Source organism: Mirounga angustirostris, unplaced genomic scaffold (genome assembly GCF_029215605.1).
Source record: "Mirounga angustirostris isolate CCGP_5_RB_7025 unplaced genomic scaffold, mMirAng1.0.hap1 SCAF_7, whole genome shotgun sequence".
In the NCBI taxonomy this organism is placed as follows: domain Eukaryota; kingdom Metazoa; phylum Chordata; class Mammalia; order Carnivora; family Phocidae; genus Mirounga; species Mirounga angustirostris.
This window is the reverse complement of record NW_026991715.1, coordinates 34,494,945-34,520,624: the sequence shown is the minus strand read 5'-3', so window position 1 is coordinate 34,520,624 and position 25,680 is coordinate 34,494,945. Positions and strand designations below refer to the sequence as shown.

The 25,680-nt window shown below is 42.6% G+C and overlaps 3 protein-coding genes across 3 annotated transcripts; all 3 read right to left on the bottom strand.

Annotated features, from left to right (window-relative positions):
* Positions 1 to 5,891: 5,891 nt before the first annotated feature.
* LOC123842521 (protocadherin alpha-4-like) lies at positions 5,892 to 9,350 on the bottom strand. The gene has a single exon (XM_045871815.3). It carries the CDS (start codon positions 8,413 to 8,415, stop codon positions 5,971 to 5,973), a length of 2,445 nt encoding a protein of 814 aa, XP_045727771.2. The 5' UTR covers positions 8,416 to 9,350; the 3' UTR covers positions 5,892 to 5,970.
* A 3,708-nt stretch (positions 9,351 to 13,058) lies between these two features.
* Positions 13,059 to 16,727, bottom strand: LOC123841984 (protocadherin alpha-3-like). The gene has a single exon (XM_045871433.3). The coding sequence runs from the start codon at positions 15,948 to 15,950 to the stop codon at positions 13,374 to 13,376; it is 2,577 nt and encodes an 858-aa protein (XP_045727389.2). The 5' UTR covers positions 15,951 to 16,727; the 3' UTR covers positions 13,059 to 13,373.
* Positions 16,728 to 21,031: 4,304 nt separating this feature from the next.
* LOC123842201 (protocadherin alpha-1-like) lies at positions 21,032 to 23,963 on the bottom strand. The gene has a single exon (XM_054506744.2). It carries the CDS (start codon positions 23,627 to 23,629, stop codon positions 21,194 to 21,196), a length of 2,436 nt encoding a protein of 811 aa, XP_054362719.2. The 5' UTR covers positions 23,630 to 23,963; the 3' UTR covers positions 21,032 to 21,193.
* Positions 23,964 to 25,680: the final 1,717 nt, after the last annotated feature.

Sequence of the window (25,680 nt, the reverse complement as noted above, 5' to 3'; positions counted from 1 at the left end):
TTGAGAGAGAGAGAGCACAAGCAGGGGAGAGGGAGAAGCAGGCTCCCCGCCAAACAGGGAGCTCAATACAGGGCTCGATCCCAGGACCCTGGGTTGATGACCCGAGCCAAAGGCAGACGCTTAATCAACTGAGCCACCCAGGTGCCCCAATATATAGATATTTCAAGAGAAAACAAGACTCTTGACATTTGACCCATCTTCACATCTGTTAGATAATATTAAGTTTTTGAATTATCACCTGCATTAGTCTTTCAATGCTCAACTGTTTAGGAGGAGGTTAAGTTCTCAACAATTATAGGCTCTCTGGTCTTAATTCCACAGACAACTCCACAGGTGGAGAAAATTCTTTAAATCTTTTTCCAAACCATTCTTTCAATTAAATATTATAGATTACCTTATTAACTGATCTTTTCACTTGCTAGTTTCTTTAAATTTTTAATTATATTTAAACCTTGTCATAGAAATTAAACTCCTTCCTTGACCATGAATTTAGGTTAAGAAAATCAGGTAGAGTTTTGAGGAATCTCTACTTAATATAATGGGAAGCATTCCAAGAAGATGTTACACTAGAAAATTTAACTTTGCATTGGAATCTAGATGCCCTTCATTACCTACAAAACTCCAGAATAAAATTTTAATAAGCTATATTTCTCTCCTATCTGTAAAAATTCACATAGGTCTACCACGCTGCTCAGAAACAACAGGTGAAGTTGAAGCAATCTTTTAGAGATTTATAAATAATTTATGCAGCTGTGTCAAATTTGACCAAAAAATTAATTATGAAACATTATCCTATGAAAGCACATTAGTGCATATGGTATATATCTTTACATTACTTTTTAATGGTTCAATTTCCCTATAAAATACTGTGCTAAAATATTTATATTTTATATCCACTCTGGGGAGAAAAATCTGAGAGTAATTTCAAAGTACCTCTAAGTGAAAAAGTAAAGTACATTAAGTATAGTTTTTACTCACAATCCTATTGCCGTTATTATTGCCAAATAGGCTCATTTAAAAGTGGAAAGGGACAACAGAGCTAAAATTTAAAACTTTTGGTTCTATTACCTGTATTCATAATAATATCCACGTAGCCTCAAGCAAGTTTTTTATGTCTCAGCCACAGTTTATTCATCACTTAATGGAGAGAAATTATGATCTTTTAGGTTATATTCAGTTTTAAAATCCTAGGTCAAGTCAGTAGAAACTTGCTGAGGTGCATGATTCTTATAGCATTAACCAGTGTCGAGGGTGAAAAAGAAGAAAGCAGGGTAATTAAACAGTAATAAACTTCAATAAGCTTGGTTCTTATGATCTAGTGGTGAGGAGGAAGAAACAAAGTTTCAAATAAAGTAAAAAATTTTTATTCTACTAACTTTATTTCACATACTACAAAATGGAACTGGGAAGTGAGTGGGAAAGAAAAAAAATGTTCAGAAAATTTGTAATGACAGACATCATTATAGGAGATAAAAAAGGAAAAGAAATAAAATATTTATTTCAATTAAAACTTTTCCATAAATGCCCTAAATCCATATCTATGAGATATTTATGTTATCCATCTTTTATTTATTTATTTTTTTAGATTTTATTTATTTATTTGACAGAGACATAGAGAAAGCACAGATAGGCAGAGCCGCAGGCAGAGGGAGAGGAAGAAGCAGGCTCTCTGCAGAGCAGGGAGCCCAATGCGGGGCTCTATCCCAGGACCCTGGGATCAGGATTTGAGCCAAAGGCAGCTGCTTAACCGACTGAGCCACACAGGTGCCCCATTATCCATATTTTAAGGAGAATAATGACATCTACAACAACTATAACTTCTCAAGCACAATATCCAGAATTCGCTACAAAATTGTCAGACTTACCAAGCAAGAGGATCATGAGAAAAAAATATCACAATAAAAAAGGCACACATATTATCCACTTACTACAGTGATCTGATAGAGCACAAATAAACTGTGATTACTATATTGAAATAAACACATACTAAAATAAAGAATTTCACCAGAAAACTGAAACTATTTTAGAAAGGAAAGCTAGAATTCTAAAGCTAAAAAATTTCACAATTGAAGTTTAGATTACATTCATGATTTTATTAGCAGATTGAACTAAGAAGAGAAAAGTGCTGACTTAGAAGATTGGTCAGAACAAATATCCAGCATGTAATAAAGAGACCAAAAATTATCTTCAAAAAAACAGAAAGGGGCATAGAAGATATGAGAGATATAGTGAAAATGTTTCACATACATATCCCTTGAATTACAGAAGAAGAGGATAAAAAACATGATGCAGAAGCGATATTTGAAGGCAGACTGCTGAAATTTTTCTGCACTGATGAAAGATACCAAGCCACATATTCAAGAGGCTTTCAATACTGCAAACAAGATAAAATCAAAGAAAACGAAAATTGATCATATAATAAAGCCACTGAAAATAAAAAACTAAGTAATTATAAAAAAGCAGCTGGAGGAAAAGAAAAAAGGCACACTACCTGAACAATAAACTTACAGCAATTTATTTCAAGAATGGCATTCATTTCAAGGATATCATCTTGAAAGTGCTCGGAAAAAAATCACTTCTAACCCAGAATTTGATACTCAGCAAAACTCTTTTTCTAAAGTGATGATGAGGGGCACCTGGGTGGCTCAGTCGTTAAGTGTCTGCCTTCGGCTCAGGCCATGATCCCAGGGTCCTGGGATCCAGCCCCGTATCGGGCTCCCTGCTCCGCGGAAAGCCTGCTTCTCCCTCTCCCACTCCCCCTGCTTGTGTTCCCTCTCTCACTGTGTCTCTCTCTGTCAAATAAATAAATAAAATCTTTAAAAAAAAAAAAGTGATGATGAAGGGACGCCTGGGTGGCTCAGTCGTTAAGTGTCTGCCTTTGGCTCAGGTCATGATCCCAGTGTCCTGGGATCGAGTCCCACATCAGGCTTCCTGCTCAGTGAGGAGCCTGCTTCTCCCTCTCTCTCTGCTGCTCCCCCTGCTTGTGCTCTCTCTCTCTGACAAATACATAAGTAAAAATCTTAAAAAAAAAAAGTGATGATGAAATAAGCATAGTTCTGATATACAAAAAGTTGGAGAATTCTTAACCACCACTAAAAGAAATATTAAAGAATTTCTTCAGGGGAAAAATGATCCCAGAAAGAAACAAAAACAAATGTAAGTGTACAAAAGATGATAATAATGTCATCTGTGCCTAGAATAAATGTATAACTGAAAGGCATATACCAAACAAAAGTGGAAGCAGACAAATGGAGTTATTATTCAAGGTCTTAGCATTGTCTGAGAGTGGTAAAAGCACTAATTTAATTTAAATTTTAACAAGTCAGTGATGCTTGTTTTAAAATCCAGGAAATCAATAAAGAAATTAGTAAAAGAATGTACTGTATAATTGAAAAGATAGTAGAGAAAATGAGTAATTAAAATATACCAATCCAGATAAAGACAAAAAAGAAAGAGAAGTAGGAAGGAATTTTTAAGGATTTTTTTAAAAACTACACCAAACATAATGATAAATTATTTTTTTTAGATTTTATTTATTTGAGAGGGGAGAGAGAGAGAGAGAGAAAGAGAGAGAGCACAAGCAGGGAGAGGGGCAGAGGGAGAAGCAGATGGGGGGAGCTCAATCCCAGGACCCTGGGATCATGACCTGAGCCAAAGGGAGATGCTTAACTGACTGAGCCACCCAGGTGCCCAAAGATAAATTATTTAAAATTTTCCTTTGATTTCGTAAATGAGACAAGGTTGCTCAGTATTGCCATTTCTATTTACCATAATACTAGTGTCCAACTCAATGCCATTAAAGCACACAAAAGATATAATGGGTATAAGAATCGGGAAGGAAAAAGTTACAGCTATCATTATTTGTTGACGGCATGATTGTCTATGTCAAAAAATACAAAGCACCAAAAGATAAATTATTAGAATTAATATGATTTTAACAAGTTAGCTGGATAATATGTCAATACAAAAACACAATATACATTCATATGTACCTTTTTTAAAAAAATTTGAGAGAGAGTGTGCAGGAACAAGGGGGGAGGGGCAGAGGGAGTGGGAAAGAGAGAGAGAATCTTAAGCAGCTCCAAGATCAGTGCAGAGCCCAATGTGGGGCTCAATTTCATGACCCTGAGATCATGACTTGGGCTGAAATCAAGAATCAGATGCTTAACCTACTCAGCCACCCAGGAATCCACATTTCTAACTAGATTCAATGCATTCCAAATAAGAACCTCCCTAAGTTATTCTTATGGAATTTATATACAAATTTTGGTTGAAATAAAAGAGGAAACATGGCATTGATTTTAAAAACCTTCTTTTTTAAGTCTAGTAGATTAGAACAACAAAAAAGTTCATACCTATAGAATGGATAATTATTTTGTAAAAACATGGAATTCACTTTTAAGAAATGTTGCTTTAGTTGAATGTCATTAGGGAAAATTAATCTTGACCCCTATGTCACACACACAAAAAAAACTGGAAAAGGATTGTATATCTAAGATGAACATGAAACAAAAAATACCAAAGAAATGATCTTCATGACACAGAATAAAGATGAAAAGATTGATAAATTGAACATAACTAAAATTAAAAATTTCTATTCACCAAAAAACTAATGAAGAGCAGAAGAATGCATAAGCAAGAAAGATGTTATATCCAGAATATAAGAAATTTTGAAAAACAATAGAAAATTTTGAAAAACAATAGAAAATGCACCACAATAGAAAAATAGGCAGAGACTTGAATAGCTATTGTACAAAATAAGATATAAAAATGGCCCATAATAATAAAGAAAGGGGCTCAACTTCATTTATAAATCAGGAAAAATAAAATGGAAATACTAAACATACCCAGCAAAATGGCAACTATCTGACAGTGCCAAATTTTGGAGATGATGTAGAGCAATACACTGCCAGCACAAGTGTAAATGAGTAAAAACATTTGAGAAAGCTGTTTGATATATTAAAGATGAATATATGTATATATTTTATGTTCTACTAATTTCAATCTTACTTAAATAATAGAGAAAATTGTGCACATGGGCACTGAAAAATTTTTTAATATATTTAGGGCAGCATTATTTGAAACAGACATAAGGAGAAACAATGCAAAATCCTCAACAGTGGGATAAACAACTGATACTATAGTGGTAAAATAAACTACTAGAGAGAAAACAAATTAAGTGAACTCCAACTACACATGGCAATAGGGATGATTCCATAGAATGATGAATGACAAATACGAAGAACACACAAACACAGGCACACACTAACACATTTTGTGCAATTCCATTTAGATAAAGTTCAGGAAACAGGTAAAAATTAGTAACAGTTATCAAGTTAAAACTGGCTACATTTGGGGGGAAAAAGGGAAAGTGATTTTGGAGGTGCATTTAAGTAGCTTCTTAAGTGGAATGGAAGTAACATAAGTTTTCACTTTCAAATGACTGAGTTATATTACATCTGGGCACTTTTCGACATATTATAGGCAAATAAAAGGAAAATGTTCTCTTAAAAGGTGATTACAACTGAAAATAAATAGGTGAAGATGGTAAGCACAAAATGTATAACATTAGTTATATAAATATGCATTGAATAATGAAGATTTTTGGGCGCCTGTGTGGCTCAGTTGGTTAAGCGACTGCCTTCGGCTCAGGTCATGATCCCGGAGTCCCGGGATCGAGTCCCACATCAGGCTCCCGGCTCAGCGGGGAGCCTGCTTCTCCCTCTGACCCTATCCCCTCTCATGCTGTTTCTCTCTCTCTCTCAAATAAATAAATAAATAAATAATCTTTAAAAAAAAATGAAGATTTAAAAAAAAAAACACAACAAATATTGCCTTGGGTCCTATAATTCTGAAAGATATTAGCTAAAATGGGTATAAAAGAAGTAAAAAACATGTCAGGGAAATTTCATTCTGAACTTTTTTTAATTAGGAAGAAATTGGTAGAATAAAGGAAAATAAAACATTAGATTAAAAATTCAGATTTAATAAAGGATATTTAAAACTAACCTTTGAAAGGGAATCTCCAGTTACTGGCGGCAGATCCTCTCTGTCTCTAGAGTCAGGTACACTGGGACTGAAGGCCATGAGGTCGGTCTTGGACGCGGGCGGGGGCGGGGCCGGGGGCGGGCCCTCCCCGGAGCACACCCTCTGCCGCCTCTGCTGCGAGTACGACCAGCTCCCCACCGCGCTGGAGCACACCAGCGTGGGCTTCCCAGGCGCGCACGCGCCCTCCGCGGGCGGCGCCGAGCAGCGCAGCGCCGTGTACAGCAGCAGCGTGAGCACCAACAGGCTGGACACCGCGCAGATGGCGATGATCAGGTACACGTTGACATCCAGCAGCGCCGTCTCGGCGCCAGCGGCGCCCGCCAGCACCCGCGACGACGCCTTGGGCGCCTGGCCGCTCTCCACCAGCGACAGCAACACAGTGGCCGTGGCCGTGAGCGCCGGCTCGCCGTGGTCCTTCACCAGCACCAGCAGGCGCTGGCGCGGCGAGTCCGCCTCGTCCAGGGTGCGCGTCGTGCTGATCTCGCCCGTGTACAGCGCCACGCGGAACGGGCTGCGCGCGCCACCCGCCGCCGGCCGCAGCTCGTACGACAGCCACGCGTTGTAGCCAGAGTCGGCGTCCACCGCGCGCACCTTCGCCACCACGTGGCCCGCGCCCACCGACCGCGACACCAGCTCGCTCACAGCGCCGCCGCCCGCCCCCGGCCGCGGCAGCAGCGCGGGCGCGTTGTCGTTCTCGTCCAGCACGAACACCTGCAGCGTCACGTTGCTGCCCAGGGGAGGCACGCCCGCGTCGCGCGCGCTCACTTGGAACTGCAGCAGCTCCAGCTCCTCGTGGTCCAGCGGCTGCAGCGCGTACACCTTGCCGCTCTCCGCGTGCACCGACACGTAGCTCGACAGCGCTCGCTCGCCCACGCGCCGCTCCACCAGCGAGTAGGACACCAGCGCGTTCTCCTGCGCGTCGGCGTCCCGCGCAGACACCGTGAAGATGTGGCAGCCGGGCGGGTTGTTCTCCTTCACGAACACCGTGTACTCGGGCTGCGCGAATGCCGGCGCGTTGTCGTTCACGTCCGCCACTTCCACGGACACGCTGGCCGTGGCGGAGAGCGAAGGCGAGCCTGCGTCGCGTGCGGTCACCACCAGAGCATAGTTCGACACGCTCTCTCGGTCCAGGGCGCTGTCCAGCACCAGAGAATAGTAGTTTTTGAAGGTGGACACCAGCTTGAAGGGGACATGGGGTGACAGGGTGCAGGTCACCTGCCCGTTGGCACCAGAGTCGAGGTCATACACGCTGATGAGGGCGATGACCGTGCCTAATGGAGCGTCTTCTCTGATTGGGAGCGACAAAGACGTGAATTCCATTACTGGGACATTATCATTGGTGTCCTCAACTTCCACCATAACTGTACAATGGCCAGAGAGTGGGGGTTGTCCTTTATCAATACCCTCCACAAGAATTTCATAGGATTTGCTTTCTTCAAAATCGATATATCCCTTTACCATAATTTCTCCAGTAAGTGGATCTATGTGAAACTTGGATTCCACATTCGGTAAAATATCAGTTGAGAATGAATAAATAATGTCCGCATTCGAGCCTTCATCTAAATCTGAGGCGTTAAGTTTCATTACCGACGTTCCATTAGGAACATTTTCTGGTAATTTCACGGCATAGAGTGTTCTGTCGAAAGCTGGGGCGTTGTCATTGGCGTCCAGCACTTTGATGAGTAACTGAACGGTGCCAGTCAGCTCAGGTTTGCCGCCATCAGTGGCAGTGAGCACTAAAAAAATCTCCGGAGCTTCTTCCCTGTCTAAAGATTTCCTTAACAGTAGCCCAAGACGTTTCACCCGCTCATGATCGGACGGTTTTTCCAGCGAGAAATACTCATTGGGGCTCAGTGTGTAGGTCAGCATAGCGTTGGCCCGGATATCTGCATCTGATGCGCCCTCTAGTGGAACCCGAGAGTCAATAGGCCTGGATTCTGCCATAAATAGATTCTTCTGTGTTCCAGGGAACATAGGAGGATTGTCATTAATATCCTTAACCTCTACCTCCACATGGAAAACCTGCAGCGGCCTGTCCACGATCACCTCCAGGTGGATGCTGCACTCCGCGCTCCGCCCGCACAGCTCCTCCCGGTCGATCCGAGAATTCACAAACAAAATGCCATTCTGCAGATTTACCTCCAGAAGGTCCCCGTGGCCTTTGGACGCCACCCGGAACAGGCGCGGCACCAGCTCCGCCAGCTCCAGCCCCAAATCCTGGGCGATGCGGCCCACGAAGGTGCCGTGTTTGGCCTCCTCCAGGACTGAGTAGTGAACCTGGCCGCTCCCTGCTTTCCAGGCTGCCAGGAACAGGAGTGAGAGCAGCAGACGCCGGGATTCCTGGCTGCTTCCGCAGGAAAACTCCATCTCCAGCCCGCAGTGCTTTGTTTTTATTAAGGGATCTTGTTTCAAAATCAAGAAAAATCTTCTAACTGTTCAGTCCAGTGCCGCTGTATCCTCCATTTCTCAGCATGTGGATGGTGGGCGCAGCTTCTTTATAAGAACAGAAGGGATTTTTTTTCCCCTCTGTTAAGATCGATTTTATGGTACACAGCGACATCACGTGGCTCCAAACCGTAAGTAATGGATTCTGATACCAGTGAGTCTTCCTTTCAGCCATTGCGCATACTTTAGAAACACGTTTTATACTACTAATGTCCACGGTTTGTACCGTTGATTGAATGTAATCCTTAGTTTCACCACAGGGACAGCTTTTACTTCAGTGGAAATCCTTTTTTCACACAGGTTTTAAGTATTTATAGAGCCCAGCTATAATTAACATACATATATTTGTAAACATAGAATTGTTAAAGTGATTAGGAAAATTCTTTTTTTTTTTTTTAAGATTTTATTTTTATTTATTTGACAGAGAGAGACACAGTGAGAGAGGGAACACAAGCAGAGGGGGTGGGAGAAGGAGAGGCAGGCCTCCCACCGAGCAGGGAGCCTGATGTGGGGCTCGATCCCAGGACCCTGGGATCATGACCTGAGCCGAAGGCAGACGCTTAACGACTGAGCCCCCCAGGTGCCCCTGATTAGGAAGATTCTTGACAGATTTTGTGTGTTCCTGAGAATGGGGGAAAGTAGTTATTAATGATGACACAGTCTTCATCTTTGGATTTCATATTCCTTGTGTTGAAGACTTCAGAGAACCCTCTGCTCTAGGAAACCTCCAATGCCAAGAATAAGCCATTGAAAGAGAACTTTTAAAATGTTGGGATAGGGCGCCTGGGTGGCTCAGTTGGTTAAGCGACTGCCTTCGGCTCAGGTCATGATCCCGGAGTCCTGGGATCGAGTCCCACATCGGGCTCCCTGCTCAGCAGGGAGTCTGCTTCTCCCTCTGACCCTCCTCCCTCTCATGCTCTCTCTCATTCTCTCTCTCGCAAATAAATAAAATCTTTAAAAAAATAAAAATAAAAATGTTGGGATAGATGAACCATGAGAGACGATGGACTCTGAAAAACAAACAGGGTTCTAGAGGGGAGGGGGGTGGGAGGATGGGTTAGCCTGGTGGTGGGTATTGAGGAGGGCACATTCTGCATGGAGCACTGGGTGTTATGCACAAACAATGAATCATGGAACACTTCATCTAAAACTAATGATGTAATGTATGGGGATTAACATAAGAATAAAAAAAAAGGAAAAAAAATTAAAATGTTGGGATATTTTAAAATGTCCTAAAAAGGGAAGCAAAACGCACCAGCACTTACCTGAAGGTCTTCATTAATTCATCTAAGGGCTGAAAGTGCAAGGAGCTTTAAAGAAGTACGATGTTGTGGTATATAATGGGTGTGGGAAAGTATTGCAAATAATTTTATTAACAAATACATTCACCTCCCACAAGCAAGATTGGTATTCTTAATTTGTCTCTTAGATTTAGAAATCCTGTCTCTTAAATTTATAAATCCTGTTCTCCAGTGTCTAATAGGCATAAGCTTCTGTTTTCTTCTATAGTGCTCATGTATTTCAGTCAAAGTGGACAATTTCCTGCTTCCAATAATATTTTTCACTAAAAAACTCATTTCATCCCCTAAATCCATCATTTCCAAATGCTTCACAAAGCAACCCCGCATTTTATAATGATTTTAAAATTTCTTGACCTCTTCATAAAATGAAGACTTTCATGATTAACCCAATTGAGCAGATACCTTTACTTTCTTTTATATACTATAGCATACAGATGGAATCACCTCGGCCATTTATTACATTAATACCTCTTTTGTAGGCATTTGAGTATGTGTGTCTAATGACATGGGTGTCATGTAATAAGTACAAAGATCCAAATAACTGGAACCTTCTTTTATGAAATATAAACTTTTAAAGAGAATAGTTGTGTCTTATTAGTTTAAGAGCTCAGAATACATACCTAGTATTTGCTGAATATTTACCTAATAGAATGGTCTGGTTCTCTTCAGTTGCCTAATAAAGTGCATTAAATTAAGGTGGTCACAAAGCTAGTTAGGAAAATATTATGTCTTAGCAGCAGCCTCTATAATTTTCCAGAGATACAAAAATATTTTACTTGGACATTGCCCTAATTAAGATATATTTCAATTTCCATACTGAAAACCTGACTTTAGCTTAGTTTTCATACTGGTTCTTGGTAGTCATGATCTTAGAGACATCCTGAGTTTTAATACTCAATGAAGAATTCTCAATCAATAGAGCACAATATATTTTCCTGACATAAGGAAACTTAAAAGGACATGATGGTAATTATTTTCAAACTTTTCAAACTTTCTTTGCCTCTTACATTCATAAACCCCTTTCCCTCATGGTTGGTTAGAACAAAAAAAAAATCAATCTACTGAAAATAGCTTTAGGCTTCCATTTTATGAAAATCACACTCTCACACACAAAAACATCTTTTCTGAATTAAAACATGAATCAGAGTAGTTTCTCTGTTTGAGGACCGAAACTGTAGATTTGTACAAAATGACCATAAATGTCAAACACACTGGAAGAAACCAAAAGAGACTCCCTGTCCACTTACTTTATTTTGAAAATAATTAAATGCATATATGAGGAATGCAACAAAATATAAAGGATATTTATGTGAGAACTATTAGTATTCATCTGTATAGCAGCAATATATCTCTAAAGAGAAAAACTCAAAAGTCTTTAAAATGTCTTATTAACTGAGAATCTTGTTAGACAAGAATTTGAAGAGGAGAGGTCAATTTGAAGACTGAAGTCCCACACCCTGGGAGAGAAGAACTTTGGATGACCCTATTAATTACAACAGGATGAAAACCAGGCCAAATGAAATAACATGTGAACTCAGGTGGGACATGCTGTGGCTAACAGTTGATGGACAGGGGTCAACAAAGGATAGTGACAGAAAAGGAAATGAAAATAGGAAAAAAGAGGATTATTTCTCTATTGTATGTTAGTCTCACTCACAATGTCACTGATTATTAACGAGGCTTCAGCAAGGAAGCTTGTACAGGAAGTAGGAAGCTGTAGTTATAATTTGTGTATAAAAATAGTCCATATAATTGTATACACTGGAACCCAATGACCTCCCACAAGAAGGTTAGTATTTTCTTTTTATCTTTCATGGTTTAGAAATAATCACTTGTTTTCTAGTCTGTAATATGGCTAAGGTTCAGTTTCCCATGGCAAGAAAACTTGAATGGAAGTCCATCTATTTGGAGAAATTATCAAATGCCAAATAGGGAAATGACTACAAAACAATCTCATTTTGTTTTATTTGGTTCCAGTTATTTGGAGTTTTTATGTACTATATAACACACATTTTATGTACTACATAACACACATTAATGGACAGGTTGGTATTCAGAGGAAAATACTCACGAGTAATAACAATAAGTAATTAACTTATTGGAGTTTTTCGACATTAGCATCCTTAATACTGTTTGCAAAATAGGTTAATGATTAATAAGTTTGCTAGTAGAATAGGGTTTTTTTTAAGATTTTATTTATTTATTTGACAGAGAGAGACACAGCAAGAGAGGGAACACAAGCAGGGGGAGTGGGAGAGGGAGAAGCAGGCTTCCTGCTGAGCAGGGAGCCTGATGCAAGGCTCGATCCCAGGACCCTGGGACCATGACCTGAGCCGAAGGCAGACGCTTAACGACTGAGCCACCCAGGCATCCCTAGAATAGTTTTTTTTTTTTTTAAGATTTATTTATTTATTTTAGAGAGAGAGAGCACGGGGTGGGGGGCAGAGGCAGAGGGAGACACAGTCTTAAGTAGACTCCCCACTGATGGTGGAGCCCCACTAGGGGCTAGATCTCAGGACTCTGAGATCAGGACCTGAGCTGAAACCAAGAGTCAGATGCTTAACGGACTGTGCTACCCAGGCACCCTTAATAGTTTTAAAATTAGATACAGAGTAGTATTCTCAACAAATTGTTCTGATGGAAAACAATTCTTAACAAAATTAATAATATACTTTCAAAAAGAATATTTTCTAAATGATATAAAGGAGTATAAAACTTCACTTCCTATAGATTTTTTCAATGCTTACTAATAAAAGTAGTGAGAAACTTAAGATGTACAAAGATATGATGCTAAAGCAATAAAATTATTATTATGGTGTGTGTGGTTTTCTTTACCCAATTGGAAAACTAGCAACAATACAATGTATTACCAAATGTGAGCACAAGGACTAAAATGAATCATGTTCAAGTAGAAAGAAAGAACTAAGACTTCACATAAATGAGTGAGTAAAAGAGACTTCATAGAGATAACAGGCTTAATAAACTAATACTTGAAACTGAGGATATAAAAAACAAACAGTGAGTGGTGAGAGTTATGGTGAATTCATAAAATGGGCCAGTGACATTTAGACTAACACATGTTAAGAATTCCAAATGAAGGGGCGCCTGGGTGGCTCAGTTGGTTGAGCGACTGCCTTCGGCTCAGGTCGTGGTCCTGGAGTCCCGGGATCGAGTCCCGCATCGGGCTCCCTGCTCGGCGGGGAGCCTGCTTCTCCCTCTGACCCTCCCCCCTCTCATGCTCTCTCTATCTCACTCTCTCTCAAATAAATAAATAAAAAAAAAAAAAAAAAGAATTCCAAATGAAAAGGGGCAAAGGCTACTGAAGCATTGAGCAAGGATTAGTAAACCACAGTTGGGAGTCAAATATTCTAAACAATACAATTCATCAAGAAAAATATATTTAGTTTCTATCCATACATTAGCAATAAAATAATCCTATTACCGCACCTAATAATAACTACTACTACTACAACGACAAAAAACTACAAATATGGTTCTCACTACTTACTGCTGATTCAGTTCAAAAACATTAGTCAAAAGAAATTCAAACATTTTAACCACAAAATCCTAGAAAACCAATTAACAAAAACATGTTTCAAAAAGAATAAAAACATTGAAGAATAATAAACAAGGACATTTTGAAAGGGTTTTAAAAACTGTACTCACTTTAGCAGAAAGATCAACGTCCACATTCAGCTGCTCTTCTCTATCCCCGCCAATGGGACCAGGTGGAAGGCTGGGGCTGAAGGCCATGAGGTCGGTCTTGGACGCGGGCGGGGGCGGGGCCGGGGGCGGGCCCTCCCCGGAGCACACCCTCTGCCGCCTCTGCTGCGAGTACGACCAGCTCCCCACCGCGCTGGAGCACACCAGCGTGGGCTTCCCAGGCGCGCACGCGCCCTCCGCGGGCGGCGCCGAGCAGCGCAGCGCCGTGTACAGCAGCAGCGTGAGCACCAACAGGCTGGACACCGCGCAGATGGCGATGATCAGGTACACGTTGACATCCAGCAGCGCCGTCTCGGCGCCAGCGGCGCCCGCCAGCACCCGCGACGACGCCTTGGGCGCCTGGCCGCTCTCCACCAGCGACAGCAACACAGTGGCCGTGGCCGTGAGCGCCGGCTCGCCGTGGTCCTTCACCAGCACCAGCAGGCGCTGGCGCGGCGAGTCCGCCTCGTCCAGGGTGCGCGTCGTGCTGATCTCGCCCGTGTACAGCGCCACGCGGAACGGGCTGCGCGCGCCACCCGCCGCCGGCCGCAGCTCGTACGACAGCCACGCGTTGTAGCCAGAGTCGGCGTCCACCGCGCGCACCTTCGCCACCACGTGGCCCGCGCCCACCGACCGCGACACCAGCTCGCTCACAGCGCCGCCGCCCGCCCCCGGCCGCGGCAGCAGCGCGGGCGCGTTGTCGTTCTCGTCCAGCACGAACACCTGCAGCGTCACGTTGCTGCCCAGGGGAGGCACGCCCGCGTCGCGCGCGCTCACTTGGAACTGCAGCAGCTCCAGCTCCTCGTGGTCCAGCGGCTGCAGCGCGTACACCTTGCCGCTCTCCGCGTGCACCGACACGTAGCTCGACAGCGCTCGCTCGCCCACGCGCCGCTCCACCAGCGAGTAGGACACCAGCGCGTTCTCCTGCGCGTCGGCGTCCCGCGCAGACACCGTGAAGATGTGGCAGCCGGGCGGGTTGTTCTCCTTCACGAACACCGTGTACTCGGGCTGCGCGAATGCCGGCGCGTTGTCGTTCACGTCCGCCACCTCAACGTACATGCTAGCTGTGGTGGACAGCGAAGGCGATCCCCCGTCTCGTGCTGTCACCACCAGCTCATAGTCCGCCACGCTCTCTCGGTCCAGGGCGCTGTCCAGCACCAGCGAATAGTAGTTTTTGAAGGTGGACACCAGCTTGAAGGGAACGCGGGGTGACAGGGTGCAGGTCAACTGCCCGTTGGCACCAGAGTCGCGGTCAGACACACTGATTAGGGCAATGACCGTGCCGAGGGGAGCATCTTCTAATACAGGTAATGATAGTGATTTGATAACCAACTCAGGTACATTATCATTGGTGTCCAAAATTTCCACCAGAACCGTGCAGTGACCTGTCATTGGGGGAGTTCCTTTATCTGTCGCGTCTACCTGGATTTCATATAACTTAGTTTCCTCGAAATCTATATTACCTTTTACACTGATGTATCCACTAACTGGGTCTAAGTGGAATTTCAAAAGAGTATCTGCTGACATGTCTGTATTGAAAGAATATACAATGTCCTTATTTACTCCTTCATCCAAATCAGAGGCGTTAACAATCACTGCTAGGGTACCGTTTGGTGCATTTTCGAATAAACTGACTCTGTAGACAGTCCTCTCAAACTCTGGGGCGTTGTCGTTTACATCTAGAATGGTGATCTTCACTTGAGTAGTTCCGGTGAGCTCTGGTTTCCCACCATCAACAGCCGTTACTAGTAAGTGATGTTCAGGAGTGTCCTCGCGATCTAAAACTTTTCTCAACACGAGTCCAAGGGATTTAATATTATCATCATTTCTTTTAATATCCAAGGTAAAATAATCGTTAGAGTTAAGACTGTAGGTCAACAGAGAATTGGCTCCAATATCTGCATCTGACGCGCCCTCTAGCGGAATCCGAGAACCAGGCGGCCGGGATTCGTAAATAAATAATTTTTTTACTGCCACCGGGAAAACTGGCTGGTTGTCGTTAATGTCCTTCACCTCTACCTCCACATGGAAAACCTGCAGCGGCCTGTCCACGATCACCTCCAGGTGGATGCTGCACTCCAGACTCCGCCCGCACAGCTCCTCCCGGTCGATCCGAGAATTCACAAACAAAATGCCATTCTGCAGATTTACCTCCAGAAGGTCCCCGCGGCCTTTGGACGCCACCCGGAACAGGCGTGGCACCAGCTCCGCCAGCTCCAGCCCCAAATCCTGGGCGATGCGGCCCACGAAGGTGCCGTGTTTGGCCTCCTCCAGGACTGAGTAATGAACCTGGCCGCTCACGGTCTCCCAGACTGAGAGGAGCAGAAGCGAAAACAGTAATCGCCGGGCTCCTGGACCTTCTTCTCTCCGTGAAAACACCCTTGCAAGCCTTTTCCAAATACTGTGTCGTTCTTGCCTTGATCCAAACTTCAAAAAATAATTTGAGTTCCTCATTCTTTTCTTAAATAACCTTACCGTGGCCGTATTTCAGAGAGCAGCATCTGAGTACATAACGCATGCTTCATTTCTTTTGTCGTTAAATACCTTCTGGTGGACAGCGACATCATGTGGCTAAATGTGTAAGTATTAAATAAATGTACCCACCTTCTCTGTATACTAGCCTCTGATCTTTCCCAAAATTTCTATTTTAGTTGTAATTTCCTTCGAGCACTTTTCAAATTCTTTATATTTATAGAAATATAACCTTACAGCTTTTATACTAATTCATCACTTCCAAATATCCCAATCCATGACATAGTAAAATATAGTAGAATGATTAATGTTGTAATAGTAGTGGACATCTACTGGAAATATTCCCTACATGACAAGCCTGGGGTTGTAATGGGGTTATCCATTAAATTCTTCTTTTTTCCCATTAAATTCTCACAACTCTCCGAGGTAGTATTAATACAAGTCACTTTTTACAAACAAGGAAGTGAAAACACATACCAGTTAAGTAACTTAAAAATATTAACTGGTGTTATTTGGGTGGGATCTCAATCTGATTCAAGACCCCTAACTTTTACCACTTGGCCTCAAAGTCTACATTTTGTAGAAAAATCAGGGCCACCTGGGTGATTAAGTTGGTTAAGCATGTGCCTTTGGCTCAGGTCCTGATTCCACGCGTTGGGGTCCTAGGATCCAGCCCCAACTCGGGCTCCCTGCTCAGCAGGGAGTCGGCTTCTCCCTCTGCCCCTTCGCCCGCTCTGCTGTCTCTTGCTTTCTCTCTCTCTCTCTCAAATAAATAAATAAAATCTTAAAAAAAAAAGAATTCCAGAAAGATGATTAAAAAAAAAAGAAAGAAAAATCAGGCCTTTGATATTCGTGACCACCAAAACATCAAGACATTGACAGTATGTTTAGATAGGGGTGCCTGGATGGCTCAGTTGGTAGAGCATGTGACTCTTAAATCAGGGTCTGAGAGTTGAAGCCCCACATTGGGTGTGGATCCTACTTAACAACAAAAAAGTATGTGTATATACATATCCATATATACATACATATTTACTTATATATTATTATAGCAATTGTTAATTTAGAAAATTTATTTATGGACTGTCTACAACCCACTCTTATGTCCTTTATCCAATGATTATACACTTGTTGTCTGTCTTAAGTGTTATTTATATAAAGATGCCAGAAGGTAGTTTTTTACAGTGCAGTTCTTTTATAAATTTGTTTTACTATATGACAATACATTCATGACAGCAAGTCAGAGTATATTTGCTTTTTAAATTTCCACACCATTTATACATTTCAACTTACCTGCATATCCTAAAATGTTCACAATATGAAATAATTATGTTTAAATGATCTCCACTCTAGATGAATTTCTGGATTCCAGTTTCTTAAAAAGTTGTTACTTGAAAGTATTGGTGACTTAACCAATCAATAAAGAGAAAAGTAACTTTGGAACATAATTCACCATTCAGTATCTGAAAGATGAGGCAATGTAATATTCTAAAGGTCTCTCTGAATTCAGTGAGAGGCATAAGTTCTCTAAATATTTGAAAGTTGACCAGAGAAAATTCATGGGCAGAGGTTGAATGTAGAGAGGTAAAAGGATGTCCAAGGTTTTGCTTATAGTCAGAGCCTCTTGAAATAAAACCAAATACGTGATTTAAATATTAGGAGAAAAGTTTTCATGCCAGCTTTTATTCCCGTGCACTCACTGAATGCATGCCGGGATATCAACTTACTCGTATTTTATCATTCACATTTAGAAAAGAATTATCAATTAATGTTTTAATGGATAAATGAGTATTTTAAACTTTCTCAAGTATCATAAGAGGTAAGTTACATTAATGATATTTGTTAATAGCAAACTTACATAATTTCTAATTGATTCTATTGTACTAGTTCATGAAGAAGTAAATAAACATTTAAGAATTATTTTGGAAAAGCATGAATCAAGGAAATAATTACAGTTATCTGTATGCCAGTTAGTGCTTTGAAGACTCTTGAAAAATAATAACTAGTTTTAAAATGAGATACAGATTAAAATTTTTTTTAAAAGATTTTATTTATTTGACAGAGAGAGACACAGTGAGAGAGGGAACACAGCAGGAGGAGAGGGAGAGGGAGAAGCAGGCTTCCCGCTGAGCAGGGAGCCCGATGTGGGGCTCGATCCCAGGACCCTGGGACCATGACCTGAGCTGAAGGCAGACGCTTAATGACTGAGCCACCCAGGCGCCCCCAGAATTAAAATTTTAAAACATCATGGACTCCATGGGATGCCTGAGTGGCTCAGTCAGTTAAGTGTCTGCCTTTGGCTCAGGTCATGATCCCAGATTCCTGGGATCAAGTCTTGCATCAGGCTCCTTGCTCAGCAGGGAGCCTGCTTCTCCCTCTGCCTGCTGTTCCCTTGCTTGTGCTTTCTCTCTCTCTGACAAATAAATAAATAAAATCTTTTAAAAAATAAATTTAAAAACACCATGGACTCCATATTAATGGAATACCTCTGACAACTTATTATAATACTATACATTTCATGACATTTAAGAGTATACTAATTGTAGTGGTGCCTGGGTGGCTCAGATGGTTAAACGTCTGCCTTTGGCTCAGGTCATGACCCCGGGGTCCTGGGACCGAGCCCCACATCAGGCTCCTGACTCAGGGGGGAGCCTGCTTCTGCCTCTCCCCCTGCTCATGTGCTCTCTCTCCCTCTCTCTCTATCTCTGCATCTCAAATGAATAAATAAAATCTTAAAAAAAAAAAAAGAATATACTAATTGCAAAGTAGAATGCTACAGGCAATTTATGACAGAGTAGACTCCATAATGATTATTAGGCAATGAAGGTAATACTAAAGGAACTATGAGTTCATCAGATTGAGCCACTGTGTGGATAAAGTATCAGTGAATAATATCTACTCTCACTTAGACATCTCCTCAGGTAACTTAATTTAAAAGTGTAAATAAGGAATAAGAAACCAATAAGAATTTAAGTGATAAATTGTGACTCTTGGAGATCTGGGTATACCTGGATATAGTTTTAACAGCTTACCATTTACCTGTAGTACAAACGTAGTGGCCAGACTTCTAGTAGGACAGATTTCATCTGACCGTTTATACTGTCTGCATACAAGTCTCAAAAAGGTGGTGAGTAGCTATGACACTCTAGGTAGGATGACTCCTCCCAAGAAAGAGCTTCTTCCTTATTTGCCCAAGTCACTTTTTTCCCTATAAAGCCTCAGATAAACTTTTCTGGTTCCCAGGAAATATATACTCCCTGAATTTGGAGGCTTATTAACTGTTAGGAGCTAAGAAGTTTACTGTAGAAACAGATTATCCTTAAAAGATTTCCCCACCTAACTTCTCAAGTCCTTTAAAAGCAGATCTCGGATGAAAATGAATATATGGCCTATCCGTTGAATGGCTAAGGCCAGATCACTTAGTGGAAGTTATTTCTACAATTCAATTTCTACAATTCAATACCCATCCACATACATACAGGGAAAAAACAGCAAATAACTAAGAACCAAATAGAAGACAGTTTTAGACAGTTATTTCACACCAAAACATTTTCTTTTGAAGTTTTAAAATTCTTCTCCAAGTGTAACATTTACTTGTCAATTTTATGTTTTAACAACCCAACACAGGAGTTTCCAATTAAAATGCAGTCATTCAATATCAGTCTTCACCTTTTGGGAAAACGCTAACTTCCTTAGTTATATGGATGTTGCCAGGAGAAAGTGAGTGATCTCACACTTGTGGAAAATGTTATACCAGGCATAGAGTGTGGTGTCAGAGGCAGGTGGTCATTCTCTGCACAGTGGAAGGCCTGCACACATTAGCCTAATGATACAGATACTGGGAAGGATAACTGAGCAGCCCACTAACATAACAACTGGGCTAGAGTACTCACCACTTTTAGAGGAAAAAAAATCCCACCACCTGGCCACCCCTCAATGTAATTTTTTAAATGTTAAGATTTTTTTTAATGTTAAAATATTTTAGGGCGCCTGGGTGGGTCCATCTGTTGGGTGTCTGACTCTTGATTTCAACTCCGGTTGTGATCTCAGGATTGTGAGATCTAACCCCTTGTTGGGCTCTGCGCCAGGTGTGGAGCCTTCTTAAGATTCTCTCTCTCTCTCCTGCCCCTCCTCACTCCCCTGCTCTCTGTCTAAAAAAAAAAAAAAAAAAAAAAAAAGATATTTTAACAAAATTGAAAGAGGGTTCTTTTCTTTTTTTCTAAAGATTTTGTTTGTTTGCTTATTTGAGAGAGAGAGAGAAAGAGAGTGCCTGTGAGCAGGGGAGGAGGAGCAGAGGGAGAGGGACAAGCAGACTCCTCACTGAGTGCAGAACCCCTCCTGGGGCTGGATCCCACTACCCTGAGATCATGACCTGAGCTGAAATCAAGAGTCAGACATCCAACAGATGGAGCCACGGAACAACCAACAACGTAACAACCAACAACGATTAACCCACTGAGCCACCCAGGTGCCCCAGGGAGGGATTCTTTTCTCAATGAACTCTCTATTGTGCCTTAAAACTCTACGGATTTTGTAAGTGTGAAGTCTTTATCCCAAATAACAGGTTATTTAACTACTGAAAGACATACCTAATATTAGCAATTATTCCTAAGTGATGTCACTTAGTGATCCTAAGTGATGTATTCTAATGACCTATGATAGGTACTTTCAGAAGTCCTGGCATTAAAAGATCCATTCAGGCTGCTTTCAAAAACAAGGAAAAGAAAACCTAACTTATTACCTGTTGCATAAACAGATAAAGACAAATGAATTCTTGATCGAAAAAATAATCTAGAAAACGCCCAGATAAATAATATACTCCTATTCCAAAATATTCTGACAGAATGGATGGGTGATGTAAATTGGAAATATGCATTTTATATATTCATACTCTTTAAATTTTTTCCAATTATGATTTTTTAATTTTGAGAAAAAATATTTACAGGTAATAAGTTTTCAAATTAGGCTGAAGTGTTTTTCAGTCCTTCAAAGTCCAATTATTCATGAACAGATTTAATTATGAAAAAAACAAAATCTTAAAATAAGAAAACCATTTAAGTAAATTGTTCTCAATGAAGAAATTCACCTCTATTTCATACCATATATTGCACCATAGGATAATGATAAAAAAAATAAGGGCAAATGGCAAGATTAACATAATAATAAAAAAATAAGGGCAAAGCTATGAATCAAAATAATAGAATCATAAAGGAAATAGAACAATTCTAGAATCGACAGGAAAGACTCACCTTTCCTAAGTGTTCTGATTCTGAGGATTGTTGTCTTTCTTCTGCGGAGCCTGGAACTTGAGGTAGGCTGGGGCTGAAGGCCATGAGGTCGGTCTTGGACGCGGGCGGGGGCGGGGCCGGGGGCGGGCCCTCCCCGGAGCACACCCTCTGCCGCCTCTGCTGCGAGTACGACCAGCTCCCCACCGCGCTGGAGCACACCAGCGTGGGCTTCCCAGGCGCGCACGCGCCCTCCGCGGGCGGCGCCGAGCAGCGCAGCGCCGTGTACAGCAGCAGCGTGAGCACCAACAGGCTGGACACCGCGCAGATGGCGATGATCAGGTACACGTTGACATCCAGCAGCGCCGTCTCGGCGCCAGCGGCGCCCGCCAGCACCCGCGACGACGCCTTGGGCGCCTGGCCGCTCTCCACCAGCGACAGCAACACAGTGGCCGTGGCCGTGAGCGCCGGCTCGCCGTGGTCCTTCACCAGCACCAGCAGGCGCTGGCGCGGCGAGTCCGCCTCGTCCAGGGTGCGCGTCGTGCTGATCTCGCCCGTGTACAGCGCCACGCGGAACGGGCTGCGCGCGCCACCCGCCGCCGGCCGCAGCTCGTACGACAGCCACGCGTTGTAGCCAGAGTCGGCGTCCACCGCGCGCACCTTCGCCACCACGTGGCCCGCGCCCACCGACCGCGACACCAGCTCGCTCACAGCGCCGCCGCCCGCCCCCGGCCGCGGCAGCAGCGCGGGCGCGTTGTCGTTCTCGTCCAGCACGAACACCTGCAGCGTCACGTTGCTGCCCAGGGGAGGCACGCCCGCGTCGCGCGCGCTCACTTGGAACTGCAGCAGCTCCAGCTCCTCGTGGTCCAGCGGCTGCAGCGCGTACACCTTGCCGCTCTCCGCGTGCACCGACACGTAGCTCGACAGCGCTCGCTCGCCCACGCGCCGCTCCACCAGCGAGTAGGACACCAGCGCGTTCTCCTGCGCGTCGGCGTCCCGCGCAGACACCGTGAAGATGTGGCAGCCGGGCGGGTTGTTCTCCTTCACGAACACCGTGTACTCGGGCTGCGCGAATGCCGGCGCGTTGTCGTTCACGTCCGCCACTTCCACGGACATGCTGGCCGTGGCGGAGAGCGAAGGCGAGCCTGCGTCGCGTGCGGTCACCACCAGAGCATAGTCCGCCACGCTCTCTCGGTCCAGGGCGCTGTCCAGCACCAGCGAATAGTAGTTCTTGAAGGTGGACACCAGCTTGAATGGGATATGAGGCATCAGAGAGCAGGTCACCTGCCCATAGACGCCGGAGTCACGGTCGGACACGGAGACAAAGGCGATGACGGTGCCGAGTGGAGTGTCCTCTCTAACCGGCAAAGACAGAGGTGTGATTGCCAGTTGTGGAGCATTGTCATTTACATCCAGCACTTTCACTAAAACCTTGCAGTGATTCGACATTGGAGGATTTCCTTTATCAACTGCTTTTACCTGAATTTCATAGGATTTTGTTTCCTCATAATCCAGTCTACCAATTAGCCTAATTTCTCCTGAGTTGGAATCAATTTTGAAGTTTTTTTGAATGTTTAGAGGAACATCACTGCCAAAGGAAAAAACAATTTCTCCATTTACACCTTCATCGGCATCAGAGGCGTTTAATGTAGTCACTAATGTTCCATTTGCTGTACTTTCTAATAAATGGACTCTGTACACAGCCTGGGCGAACAATGGGGTATTATCATTAACGTCGAGCACTGTGATCAGCAGCTGAACTGTACCTTCCAGCTCTGGTTTGCCCCCATCAGTGGCTGTCAATAATAAATGAAGTTCTGGTGTTTCTTCTCTATCCAAAGATTTCCTCAATTCAAGTGAAAGTGACTTACTGAGTTCATCACTTGCCTGTACATCCAAAGAGAAATAATCGCTGGGGCTGAGGGTGTAAGTTAGAAGAGCGTTGGTACCAATGTCCTCATCAGCAGCTCCCTCTATCGGGAAACGTGAATCCACCAGTCTAGATTCAGGAATAAATAACCTTTGTTCTCTTGCTCTGAAAACCGGTCGGTTATCATTAATGTCCTTCACCTCCACCACCACATGGAAAACCTGCAGCGGCCTGTCCACGATCACCTCCAGGTGGATGCTGCACTCCGCGCTCCGCCCGCACAGCTCCTCCCGGTCGATCCGAGAATTCACAAACAAAATGCCATTCTGCAGATTTACCTCCAGAAGGTCCCCGTGGCCTTTGGACGCCACCCGGAACAGGCGCGGCACCAGCTCCGCCAGCTCCAGCCCCAAGTCCTGGGCGATGCGGCCCACGAAGGTGCCGTGTTTGGCCTCCTCAGCGACCGAGTAGTGGACCTGACCACTCCCAGTCTTCCAGGTTGCGAGGAGCAGAAGGGAGAGCAACAAACGCAAGGCTCCCTTGCCTCCTTGCCTAGGAAACAGCATCGCAAAACCACTAAAAATTGGTACCACTCTCTCACTTCAAAGCCATACTCTCTTTACTTTATATCTTGAATAATAAATATCCCGGCCGTTTTTGTCTTCTCTCAGGCTGTGACAAAATGGAGCTTCCTCCTTTAGTTTTTGGTGACAAGACTTTGTGGTATACAGCGACATCATGTGGCTAATGGTGTAGATTTGAGATTCATTCACGGATTTCCAAAAGTCTATATATTCATTTGCAATTTACTTAATGCAATCATTTTCAATTATGTCTTTTAAAGACTGGTACACTTCAAATCTCACTTATTCTTAAAATGAAGCAAATTCAGAATTTGGAACCTTTAAAAATACCAGTAGATTTAGGCAATACTGTTAATATTTTAATGTGCAAGGTACTTTAATGTGGTATAAATTTCCTTTTATGCATTTTATTACTATGAAGAATACATATAATAAATTCTAACCACAATTTACTGGCATTCAAATATTTCAAACATAAAACTATTGAGTTAAATATACTTTGTTTTCTACAGTTAAAAACTTATTTTACCTTTGGGCGCCTGGGTGGCTCAGATGGTTAAGTGTCTGCCTTCGGCTCAGGTCATGATCCCAGGGTCCTGGGATCGAGTCCCACATCGGGCTCCCCACTGAGCGGGGAGCCTGCCTCTCCCTCTGACCCTCTCCCCTCTCATGCTGTTTCTCTCTCGCTCACTCTCTAAAAAATAAATAAAATCTTTAAAAAAAAAACCAAAACTTATTTTACCTTTTATAACGTATCTACATTTAACTGAAAACTATATAATTATCAAGCTTTAATTTTGAAAACTACAATCTTTATAATTTCAGCTATATTGTAATGTTTCATCCTCTTTATTTTTATGAAAATTGTTCAATTTGAATATATTCTCAATATAGAAAAATGTCATTTACAATGATCAGATGACACTTAATTGAAACTTAAAACAATAGTTAATCATGGACTACACTATCATGGTTGTGATTATGAAAATAAAAGACTACACAATACTATCTTCAAGGGAAAAATAAGCGGGAGTATAATGCCTGGAAAATTTGTTATCAGAGCTGTTAAAATAGCAGAGTTAAAGTTAAGCTGGTATAAACTCAAATTAGAGTGTGATATCTTTAAGATATTAAATGCAATGTCCATGGTAACCACAGAGCAAATAGCTATAGAATCTGAATAGATCTGGGGTGCTTGGGTGGCCCAGTCAGTTAAGCTCAGACCATGATTTCATGGATATGAATGGAGCCTGCAACAAGCTCTGCACTCAGCGGGGAGTCAGCTTGAAGGTTCTCTCCCTCTGCCCTTCCTCCCACTTATGCACACACACTTTCTCTAAAATAAATAAGTAAATCTTTTTTAAAAATCTTAATAGACCTATAACTAGTAAGGAGAATGAATCAGTAATTTTTAAAAATCTCCTGACAAAGAGAAGTCCTTGGCCCAGTGGCTTCACTGGTGAAATCGACCAAACATTTAAAGAAGAAATAATACTGATCCTTCTCAAACTATTCCACATAAACGAAGAGGAAGGAACACTCTCATTCTATAAGGCCAGCATTACCCTGATACCAAAGACAGAGAAAGACACTACAAGAAAAGAATACTACAGATCAATATCCCTTATGAAAGTGACGCTAAGATCCTCAAAAAAAATATTAGAAAAGTGAGTTCAGCCACATGTTAAAAGGATTATACACCATGAGCAAGTGGGATTTATTCCTGGAATGTAAGGATACCTCAATCTACACGAATCAACCAATGTAATACACCACATTAACAGAATGAAGGAAAAAAACACATGATCATCTCAATAGGTGCAGAAAAGGCATTTGGCAAAATTCAGCACTCTTTCATGATAAAAAACAATCAAAATCCTAGGAATAGAAGGAAACTACCTCAATATAATAAAATGCCATTTCTGAAAAACCCACAGCAAACAACATACTCAGTGGTGAAAGACTGCAAGTTGTTCCTCTAAGATTAGGACAAGGCAAGGAGGCCTGTTTTCACCTTTTCTATTCAACATAGT

What these genes read in the sequence shown, in the direction of transcription:
- LOC123842521 (XM_045871815.3), bottom strand. Translation starts at nt 8,415, where the DNA reads ATGGAGTTTTCCTGCGGAAGCAGCCAGGAATCCCGGCGTCTGCTGCTC.
- LOC123841984 (XM_045871433.3), bottom strand. Translation starts at nt 15,950, where the DNA reads ATGAGGAACTCAAATTATTTTTTGAAGTTTGGATCAAGGCAAGAACGA.
- LOC123842201 (XM_054506744.2), bottom strand. Translation starts at nt 23,629, where the DNA reads ATGCTGTTTCCTAGGCAAGGAGGCAAGGGAGCCTTGCGTTTGTTGCTC.